At 51.5% G+C, this 11,224-nt stretch overlaps 1 protein-coding gene across 8 annotated transcripts in view; it reads right to left on the bottom strand.

Moving 5' to 3' along the window:
• The window catches only part of ARRB1 (arrestin beta 1), a 73,775-nt gene that overhangs the window by 7,475 nt on the left and 55,076 nt on the right, over nt 1-11,224 (bottom strand). For 6 of the 8 annotated variants that reach the window (XM_072969190.1, XM_072969187.1, XM_015238440.3 and 3 more), the window contains exons 8-15: nt 9,009-9,144; nt 8,048-8,132; nt 7,526-7,598; nt 5,689-5,826; nt 4,493-4,576; nt 3,236-3,259; nt 977-1,047; nt 106-157 (exon numbers count right to left, since the gene is read on the bottom strand). In XM_072969190.1, coding sequence (XP_072825291.1) covers nt 106-157; nt 977-1,047; nt 3,236-3,259; nt 4,493-4,576; nt 5,689-5,826; nt 7,526-7,598; nt 8,048-8,132; nt 9,009-9,144 — 663 coding nt within the window. The remainder of the gene's footprint in view (nt 1-105; nt 158-976; nt 1,048-3,235; nt 3,260-4,492; nt 4,577-5,688; nt 5,827-7,525; nt 7,599-8,047; nt 8,133-9,008; nt 9,145-11,224) is intronic. The other 2 variants (XM_072969188.1, XM_015238435.3) reach the window with 1 other exon arrangement.

The raw sequence follows: 11,224 nt of genomic DNA, 5'->3' as shown, positions 1-11,224 counted from the left end.
ACCAGCTGCTCTTCAGGGGTTAATAAGCATAAATGCAAATAACCTGGTAGCCCTGCCCACCACCCAAGACCTGCCCCCCAGACATCTGCTCAAGGTTTGGCTTACTTGGTGTCAAGTTCTATGAGATTGGTATCTACCGGCGCCTCGTTCTCTGTAACTGAACACAGGGCAAGTGAGCGCCTACGGGTTAGTGGTGAGGAGGCTTGGGAGCAAGTGGGCACAGGTCCCCACCCCAGGACAACTAAGCTAAGATGGGGAGGGAAAAGGAAGAAGGGGAGTGGAGAAAGGATGGGTTGGTCCCTTGTCTCAGAAATACTCCAAATCATTTTAAATGCAGGAAGGAGGGTCCAGGGAGTGCTGAGGAGGCCCACAGCATCCCCAGGGTAACAGAAAAATCTCTGGACCCTGCTCCTTTTGGCATTTCTCCAACAAGACTTAGATTCATTTGTTGCATGCATGATGGCCACTAACTCTAACACAGCCATTTAATCACATTGTCACATCTCCGAACTTGGGGTATGTTTTATGATCAATGGCATTTCATAGTTTAATTGGAACATTTTTCTTCCTTTGTGCTACATACTATAATGTCTCTTTTGACTGAAACAGTCTAAGGTTTAATAAAAGATGACCAGTCTGGTATCACCTGGAAAAATTATGGGGATGGTGTGTCCAGGGACCATCTTATCCATGCAGCCCCTCTGCTACACCTGGATGCAAGACAGGGCTCCAAGCATGGTCAGTACCCCTCCCAATACCACCCCTAGTCCATGGAAAACAGAGCCAGACCTCTCTGTCTCCTAGGGAATCAGATGCAAAGAGGAGTGTGGGCCTCAAAAAGCATCCTGTGAGCTGGGGAAGAGGGCTGACCCTGGGCTGAAGGCCAACCCAGAGGGAGGTGGGGTGATGGCAGCTGGTGGAGAAGGGGGTCAGCTGTCTGGAAACCCCATCCCAGTGACCCACAGACCTTACTCACCTTCTCGATGTGGGGGTTCCTCTTTGGGCTTGGGGTGCATTAGGGTGAAGGGCAGTTCCACGGCCACATCACTGAAACAGAGACCCAGTCCCAGTGAGCCTCAAACCCAATCCCAGGCTGTGAGACTCAATGTCTTCTCAGTTTGAAGACTAGGAAGGATTTCACGGTTAGAGGAGGTAGCTCTGGGGCAAGGGGTAGGAAGAAATCTGGCCTCAAGCCCCAGTTCCATCACTCTCTGAGCATCAGTCTCTCTAGGAGTTGAACTGGGAGAACTTTTCTCCTGGATCCAAAAAGACATGGAAGCTTCCCTTTTCCTGAGAAGGATCCCTAGATTCCCACAAGCCTGGAGAGGTCATAGAAGCGGGAAAAGGATCGCCCAGGGCAGTGTGCATCTTGGTCACTGGGTGGCTCAAGAGGTGCCCTGGGACTCTGCTGGCCTCAAATGGCCACAGCCAACCCAGCTTTCCCTGACACTGCTCTTCCCAACGTCCAGGCTGGAACTCCTCCCACCCTCATTCTGTCCTATCTCCCAACATCTCCAGCAGGCTCCTGCAAAAGTGCTTGGGTGGCCCTAGCCCCCTGCAATCTGGATGATGCACTGCTGAGGTCAGTTTAATCAAATTCAAGCTGGATGGAACCCAGGTCTCAGCACTGTCTACATTGTGTACAGAGCCTTGAAGCCGCGTGGGGGTGGGAGGATGGGAGAGATGCTGCTACTGGTTAGTGCTTCTGAGCAAGCCTTCTCTCCTCTTATCCCTGATTGACAGAATAACAAGAGCAGACACTTAACATGGTGCTGATGCTCTGCCAAGGAGTATTCTAAAGTAACTCACTTAATCTTCACAACAACCCTATTATTATACCCAAAGTACAGATTGGGGAATTGAGACCAAGGAGAAAACGATCTTGTCCAAGGCCACATAGTTATTAAAGGGAAGTAACAGATTGAGGATTCTGACTCCATAATTCACACTCTTGACCACTGTGTGGTAACAGCAAAGAATTGAGAAGGTGATTCCACTCATCCTTGGCTCTTCGCTCTGCTCAGGGTGATGTCACCCTACAAGGCCCTGCCAACTGTTGAGTGCCTGCAGGCACCACCTCATCTTACTGACCTTGCTGCCCAGAGACCAGCTGAAGGAGGACGGGACATGGGAAACAGGCAGTGCAACCAGAAAGGGCAGTTCCACCAGCCCCACCACTCACTGAAGGGCACTTTCCATCTTCAAGTCTCACTGAGCTCATCCAGAAAGCAGGGATAACTATGCCTACTCTCTAGAACCACTTCCAGGAGATGACGTAGGTAGCAGGCTTGGTGAAACTGACACTTGTGCCTGCCAGAATCATTACCTCCCCTCAATAGGAATGTGGGCGTTTCATAAGGGTATTGAAACAATTTGGCTGTGGGTTTTTGTTTTCGTTTTTGTTTTTTGGCTTCCAAAAGGGGATTGCTTCTCCAGATTCACTTGTAAGAATGAGCTATCAGAATGGAAGCTGTGGAAGATTGAGATTGCCAATCTTTACTAAAGCCATCCAGGATACAGATGGAACAATCTGGACCTAAACCTTCCACCAGGTTATGAGCAATCAAGGGCAGGGGTGTGTGTCTGATTCCTCTCTGAGACCTTGGTCCCAGCACAAGGCTGAGCTCAAGTCTGGGTTCAGGAACTCTTTACTGAATTATATTGAATCAAACTGAATTGAATTAATTTCATCTCTCCAAATGGACTAAGATTTCTTGGGATGAGTAATGTTGGCTGGCATCTTGTGACAGGAAGCAAAACCAATGAGTTTGGGGCACATAGATTTTTGGAATATATATGGATCCAGCTGGCTCCAAGGAAGTCTTGTCTACAAAAGCGAATCTCTTCAGGACTTCTTAGCAACACTCAGCCAGCAGTTAGTTCTCATTAGTGTAGAAGTTTGAAAGCCACAAAGCCCGCATTTCTCCAAAACATCCTGTAAAACAGACTGATTTGGGGGGGGGGGCACTCCCAGATCAGTGAAGCCAGCTCTGCTGTCTGCAAAGGTCCTTGTCACTTGGATGGGATGGAAGAACAGGGTGAGGTTTTAAAGGACAAATTGCATCTCCCCAGTTCCTTTGGAGAGGGTTCTTAGACTCCATACATGCCTGAGCCTGGCAATCAAAAGTGACTGCTTAGAGTGCTTCCAACCTGGTGCCCGCGGTTCTGGATAGTCAGGCCAATGGTCTGGGCCCTTCAGAAAGTGGGTTGTTCGGGTTGAAGGGAGGGACTTTACCTGGATGCAAGATCTCCCAACAGGCTGGGTGGGTCAGAGGAGGCGGGAGAAGTGGTCAGGAGAGAGTTCAGAGAGGAAGAAAACAGAAAGTACGTTCATTCACCACCTCTGTTCCCCTCTGGGGTAGAGAAGACCCTGGGACACACTCCACCCACCCCTGTACAGTTGTAACTACCCATTCAGGGATATACAGAAATGACCTGAGCCCTGACTAGGGAACTGAGACCCAAGTGCAGCTCAGTCAAACCCCCTGCGAGGCCACACTGGGCCCCAGGATGGTCATCTGTAAAGAAGACATAAAAGCTAAGCCCTGTGCCACTGCCCTGGGGAAGCTGGGACTATACAATGGCAGAAGGAAGCACTTTAGGATTTTCAAGAAGGAGCCTGAGGCAGACTGTGGGTCCTGCAAGAGTCATAGGACACAGGATTTGGGATATGCGATTCTGAGATGTCATATGATACATGGTGAGTATGACACACTGCCACCTGCACGAGGCATTATTCTAATAATAAAGGGGATTTGATACCTAATGTTATTAGCTTCCCAATCTTGTCATAGAAATTGACAAACTAAAAAAAAAATCCCTCTGACAAGTTAGAAATCCTAATTCTAAGTTTATAACAACACATAGGCCAATATATGGGGAAAAGTGGGAGTTCTTTCTGAGCTTCCACCAGACTATGCTCCAGGTCAGGGAATATGTTTGGTCCACAGCCATATCCCCAGCACCCAGCCCATGACTTGCAATTAGGGGAGGAGATTTCAGGAAATGTTGGGGGAATTGTTTGAGCCTCTGTTTCCCCATTTGTAAAATGGGAGAGTCAGAGCATCCCTGATCCAACTTTGGGATTCGGAGCTCCTTGAGCCATTTCCCCAGCAGATCAGCCTGGGCATGAGTTGGGGTGGGTTCTGTGCACTGAGATGTGATGGGGAGCACAGAACCCCTTGGAGACCCCAAAGCACAGACTCTGGGGAAGCTTCCCACCACCTCCCACGTGCCCAGACTGGGGATAGGGAAAAAGAGGAGGAGAAAGAGGAGGAAGAGAAGGAGAGGGGTGGGGAGAAAGAGGGAGGGGCAAGAGAGGGGCTGAAGGCCTCCAAAACAGGAGAGGGAAAGGGGTGGAGGAGGAGGAAGAGGAGCATTGCAGGAGGAAGAGGAGGAACAGGATGCCACTAAGAGGTCCAGCAACAGGCAAAATAGGGCAGGGACACTCCTTGCTGCACCTAGAGGTCTGGGGCTGGGCTGGAGCACTCACCCGCCCCGAGACACCACCAGCTTCACCTTCACTTTGTAGGAAACAATGATGCCCAGGATCTCCCGGTTGGCTCCTTCCCTCAACCTGCAAGGTGACATAGGGAAACCAGGTCATGGGGCTGGCTGGGCAGGCAAGACACTGCAGGAGTAGGGTGCAGAGGGGCCATCGGCTATCAGTCCCTCTCCTGGCCACTCAGCCACCGCTGCAGGTGGAGCCCAGTGCGTGAGGAAGGCGAGGTCTGCCCTGTGGGAACAGGAGCTCAGAGCCCTGGGTTCCAAGTCTGGCTATGTGACCCTGGGAACCCCCACTTCCCTCCTAAGGCCTGAGTCCCAGCAGTGCGGTGAGGGGCGGCTCTTCCTGCTTTCAGGTAGATTCCCCTTCTCTTGCTGCTAAACCAGACTGGCAGTTCTGAGAGGTGAGGGCAGTTGGCAGGGGCGGGGGTAACAGACCTGAAGAAGGTGGTGTTTCAACTAGGTCTTGAAGGCAGGTAGGACTTGCCAGCAACTGCTTGGAGGGGAGTGGGTAGCATATGCAGGGGTTGATAAGAGAGCATTTGGGCTGGAGTGGTGGGCAGGGGTGCTGCAGAGGCAGGTCAAACTCCCAGGAAGGGCAGAGCGGGTCCCTACACCCCCAGGTCTCCACTAGAGCAGGGTGGCCTCAGAGAGCCTGTGATGACCTTGGAGCAGGAGTGACCATATGGCCCTGGGATCCCTGCCTTCCAGGGGCACCCCATGTGGTTTAGCCCAGCTCACTGCCCTCATCTCTCCAGACTCCCCAAGCCCATCCTGATTCATCCTCTCCTGCTAGGACCCTTCCAGAAGCCACTCCCTTCCTTCTTGCCTTGCTCTGCCTCAAGGACACACCCCATCCAACTGAAGACACTAGGTCAGGAGCTGCTGCCTCTTACAGGAAGCCTCTCAGGTTGCCCTCCCCTAGGCAAACCAGCAGAGCCCAGCACTGACCAAGAGAGCCTGGGCTGATGGTCCACCCTGTTCTCTGGGGCAGCCCTGGATAACAGTGGGAGTCAGGGGACAGCTTCTCTAACAGTTCAATCTCCTGAGGATGGGTCGTGGACAAGGCTTGGGGAGGGTGTAGCTGGAGCCCGTGCTGGCACTTGTGGGACCAAAGTGGCTATGGACCTATCTGGGGGAGGGGGGACACCCAGGAGCCTGGGACTAGGGAGGGTGGGTCCTCACAGGGTGCTGGAGGCCAGGTTTGTGTCCTCATGCTTGAGCTTCCCGTCCAGGGCGAGGCCTCGCTTCTCTCGGTTGTTGGCCAGGAAGGGGGTCAGCGTGTAGACCTTGCAGAATGTGGAGCTGGGCGCCACTGTGTCACTGGGAAGAAAGGAGGCAAGTATGGAGACGCCTCCCCAGAGCCAATCCCAGCCTCACCCCCAGCCCAGCCAGGACACGGAGCGCGGCCCTGCTCCAAGCCTCCCTCCCCCGTGGCAGGGCCACTTGGGCCGGGCCCAGCTCTGGTAGGGAGACCACTGCCACCAAAAGGGGCACATCTCTCCTCCACACACAAACAGCAGCGACTCTGGGATGATCCAAAAGCTTCATTCATGGCTCACATGCAGCCGCAAGTTTTTAAAAATTCAGTGTACTGCTTGGCACTTGCTGTGTGACTAGGATAACTTTTTAGTGGAGAGAGCATGGATTTTATTTTTTTCTATCACATCATGAAAAAATTTCAAACCTACAGGAAAACTGAAAGAGTTGTGCAGTGAACACCCATATACCCAACCTCTGGGTTCCACAATGAAGACTTTGCGTGTTTTACCTCATCTCTAACCACCGTGTGTAAGGTGTTTGGATTGCTGAGCTTTTACCTGCTTTTGCTCTATCCCTCACCCCTTTTCAACAATGAGAGAGCTGGGATGCAGCAGGCCTTGGAATTGGAAGAGCCCAGCTCTGCCACTGACCAGCTCTGCAAGGCTGAGCAAGTCACATCTCTCTGGCCCCATTTCCTTCTCTACATACTGGGGCGGCAGCAACCCCGACTCGGAGCACTTTGTGAGGACTACGCAAGACTCAGAGTGGGAACGCCTCCCCAGCCATCCAGGCTGGTAGGTTAGGTGCCGGGGCCATGCAGATTGGGCATTTTCCACTCTTTACGGATTACATGTTATTTTGGCCTAAAGTCACTTCACTTTACCCCCACCTCTTGCCAGAACACTGTGCCTCGTGGCTTTGACTTTTTAAAAATCAAGAGTGGATATAGTACCTAACAGCAGGGAAATGTTTGACCCAATCATCACATGTTCACCTATATGACATTAAAAACAATCTCAAAGACCAAATAGTAACATTCAAAAAATATTTTTAGGTTGCACAAATACCAATTGCTATTGCATGTAAATAAACACACACATGAAAATTTACATGAAATGCAGTTGCCCCCCAAAATTATTTGCAGGGCCAGGAGAAAAAACAAACGCGTCTTCTAATGGGCCCATCTACTTCCTTTACTTAAGAAAAGATATTTCACTTAGGATCTCTCCTCTTGCCTTAGCTAACAAGCTTGGGACAAAGTTCCCTGGGCTCAACCACAATAGCCCTCCTTAAACTAGATTTTTCTGTTGTTTAATGTAATTATTTTCTACCCTCCCCCACAAACCCCTTTTATCCAATGACTTGAATTATTCTTTTATGTGTACCTAGTGCCTTACTCTCTTTGCTTTAGCTGCCAGGAAGCTCAGAGCAAAGTCTCTCCCTTTAGTCTAGGTTTCTGGTACAGTGTAATTATTCTTTTCTCACCATAACCCCAGTCCCCTTAGATTCATTAGCTCTTATTTTCTTATTCTAGTTTTAATGGGTCTTTTCCCTGATTGTCGCATGCATTTCCTTGTAGCTAAACCAAGTAGATGGTCTCTAAAAGGCTGTTCAGGATCAGCTACTCTGAGTGCAACAAAGTCTGAGGCCCAGCCCTCTGCCAGGTGGAGAAGAGCCATCTGGTCCTGTAACGGGACCCAGGGCTTCTCTTTCCCCCATCCAATCCCACACGTCCAAAGCTGGGCTTTTGCCCACTTACTCAGCCTCTTCCATGGCCACGGGGCACTTGTACTGGGCTGTGTTGAAAAGGCAGATGTCTGCATACTGGCGCACTGGGGAGGAAGAGGGAAACAAGGTGGGGTGAGCCAGGGTACAAATCCCAGGCATCCCAGGCTCCCTGAGTCGGGGATGTTCAGCACCAGGCAATAGCCGGAGTCCACTGGGGGCTTCTGCAGGAGATGGACCCGTCCTCCACCCAAAGGACAGCCCAGACATGCCCATTCCCTTCCACAACCAAAAGTCTCCTCCTCAGGGAAATCTACCCAGAACCCAGGGAACCTAAAAGAAGAAGGGGCCTCAACAGTAAACTCATTACCTGGCCAATAACCAGCCTGTGTTATCAGTCTCAAAAGCCTTACCCTTTGGCTTAGAGTAGGCCTTGGGCTTCCCTGAGGATCAACAGTTATTTACAAGGCTGTTAATGAAGGGAGAGCCTTCAGCTACCCCAACCCCTGGAAGGAGACTCCTGGGTCGCCCCTGGGCTGGCCCTCTGCCCGGGTACCCGAGATCTTGATCTTCTTCACTGTCTTGTTGGTGTTGTTAGTGACATGGACATTGACGCTGATGGGTTCTCCGTGGTAGTAGATCTGGGAGGCATAAGAAGGGAGAGGGGTAGATGGGAGGATTCCAAAGCTCTAGATGAGGAGGAGGGAGAAGAGGTCCCACACACATCTCTGGGATTCCCTAGGCCTTGGCCACTCTGACACTGACCCCAAGTTCATCAGCCACTTCCTACTGATGCTAAGCCACCAGGCATATTAGACTTAGTTCCTTTGAGGGATCTTGAAAGATAACTGAGTTAGAAGGTGGTATTTCTGAGTTCCAGTCCTGGGTGGGTCACCAGAAGTAATGGTAACAGTAATAATAACGATAATGAGAATGCGAGCAGTGTGACCTTGGACAGGTTATCTAAGCCTCAGTTTCCCCCTTCATACAATGGAAGGGTTGGAGTAGGTAATATATCAAGTCCCTGCCGGCTCTGGCTGCCTGGAATTTAGACTTAGGTGGGTCTGGAAGAAGCAGGAAGAAGGCGAGGAGGGGCTGACCCCCTCACTGAGGGAACCAGTTCTGAATCTTCACTGAAGACCCTCAACTTGCATCTTGCCCCTAGCACTTGCCTTCAGCTGCCCCTGCCCCAAGAGAGGGAGAGAGGGTGCCCACACTTCAAGGGGGGACAGTGATGCAGGGATTCGGCCAGGACCCTTTGGGAGGCACAATGACCTCTGAAGTCAATTGCAACCTTCAGGCTCATGCCCCCCTCTGCCACCCCTTTAGTCCCCAGGAGGCTTCTCCAAATCCCCCAAGGGAGGTCTCAGCTCCCCGGAGCCCTGTGGTCCTTGGACTGGGGGCAGAAGCTCCTACTTGAGGAGTCACAGAGGCCATGAGAGAGCTGGGATCCGAGGTTCCAGCCCTGGGAGATTAGCTCCCACCCCCACCCCCACCCCCACCCCCAAGCCTCCTACCTCTTTATCCAGGGAGGCCTCCAGATGCAAGGGCTTATCTGACATAAGGAACTGCCTGGTGGTTTCGGCTGTGGGCTGGGGGCCAGGCCTCTCTGGGGCATACTGAACCTTCCGGATGACCAGGCGCACAGAATTCCTAATAGAGATGGGCAAAGCACAAGATGACCAGAGTCACCTGCCTCCATCCCCTTCCCTTGTGACCCTGACATCCTTCTTTTACTCAAGAGACTGCTATGGCTACCATGGCTTTAGAATCCAGTCCAAACTGCAGACGTTGGCATAGGGTCTTGTCACCATCTGGTCCCATTCCAGCCTCCCCCATTCTGTCCCCAGCCTCTCCCACTTTCTCACTGTCATCCTTAATGGTCTATCTAGTCCTCTTCCTGGAGCTCAGCCTACACTGGGTCTCAGCCTATAACACGCTCTTTCGGCTTCTGCCTTCATTTGCTTCCTTCCTCAAGGCCCAGTGCAACACCTGTTCTTACAGGAAACCTTCCTGGATCCGCCCACTCTGATCTTCTCCTGGTCTGAACTCCCACAACATCAGAGGCTAAACCATCCCATGGTCGCAATTTAGGTGGATTTGCGTCTTGGTAACCAGCAGGATGCTAAGAAAGGGACCGTGTTTCACTTCCTGCATCCCTTAGGTCACCAAATAGTGTGAGCCCCTTAAGAACAGAAGTTTTTGTCCAAATTGTCCACTGTTGTATTCTCAGCACCTATGACAGTGCCTGCTGTCATATAATAGATACCTGCTAAATATCTATTAAATAAGAATGTGCACAGGGGACAAGGGACCCATGAAGAAACAGGGGCTTGGAAAGGTGACAGAGTTCAGTGAGGGGGTACTGATTCCATCAGGCGCATGCAGGCCAGTAAAGAGGACAAAGACTCAGTGAGAGGATGGAAGCTCAGAGATGAGATGGGGCTCAAGGAAGGTGATGGGCTCACGGAGGAAAACAGGGACATGAAGATTTGATGAGGGGATGGGGACTCAGTCAAGCAGTCTCCAGGGTGTTCTAGGTATTCCAGCACCCTCATTTCCCAGATAAGCCACCTCCACTCCCTGGAACTGGATAGTCAGGGTTAAAGTCCTGGCTCTCCCCTTACTAACTACATGACCTTGAGTAAATTAACCTCTGTGCCTCTGTTTCTTCATCTGTGCAATGGTGACAAAAGCCAAACCCACTTCTTAGGGTTGCTGTGAGGATTAAATTAGTTCAGACATGTCTACCACTTTGAACTGTGTCTGGCGCCTAATAAGCTCTTGATAAGTGATAATTGCTGTATCATTGTTAGTGACTCTGGCGTGGACTTAAAATATCCCATTGGTGGTCAGTTGACAGTGCTGGCTCTCAACGTTGCCTCCTCTTCCTTGCTCTAGTTTGGACCCCTGCCACAACCTACAACCCCCTTCCTTTCTCCTTGTTGCAAGTCTTAAGAAGAAAAGGGGGACAAAGAAGCAAGGGAGAAGGGTCCAATCTCCGTACACAAGTAAACTGCCCCCTTTGGAGTTAGAGATGCCTGCAATGCATCCTGTGACCACCAGGTGGCAAACTCAGCCCACTCTCTAAGAGGTTGCAGCGCCCTCAGGAAGTAGCTCAGGAGGCAGGGTACATCAGAATTGGGGGCTGAGGCCAGCCTCGCCAGCAGGCAGGGCAGAGCCTGACCCCAGGAAGGGCAGGTATGAGAGCGGGGCTGGGCAGCTCACCCTAGAAGTCAGGGCCAGTTATTTCTGGCTGTTAGCCTGGGGTCTCTGTCTGCCCAGGGCTGTGTCTCTCCAGGAGAATGCTTTCCCTCTCTGAGACATGGCTGACCTCCTGCCCTGGGTAGTTCACTTTCTCCACTTCCCTCCCTTGCTTTGAAGCCTCCACTGACCACCACCACCCCACCACCCCTGCCTCCCCAAACTCCTGCTACTGGCCTCCCGGGAGAACTGGCTGGGCAATGGGGGTCCAGGCTGGCCGGGAAACATCTTGTTCACTGTTTAAAATAATATGAATTTCGTGGGGTTTTTTTTTTTCCAAAACAAAATAAAAGGACACTCTGTCTGGAGAGGAAGAGATTAGAGGCAGGGAGATAAAGGAAGCAGGTATAGTGGTGCAAAGGAAAAAATGCTGAGGCCCGAGTCAGAACCATTGAGCCACCTCTCCCAGGAAACCCTCATGACCTGCCAGGCTTCCAGAGTGCCCTTCACAGAGCTCCCAAGGCTGGAA

Source organism: Vicugna pacos, chromosome 10 (genome assembly GCF_048564905.1).
Source record: "Vicugna pacos chromosome 10, VicPac4, whole genome shotgun sequence".
NCBI classification, from domain to species: Eukaryota; Metazoa; Chordata; class Mammalia; order Artiodactyla; family Camelidae; genus Vicugna; species Vicugna pacos.
This window is presented reverse-complemented; position numbering and strand designations above follow the sequence as displayed.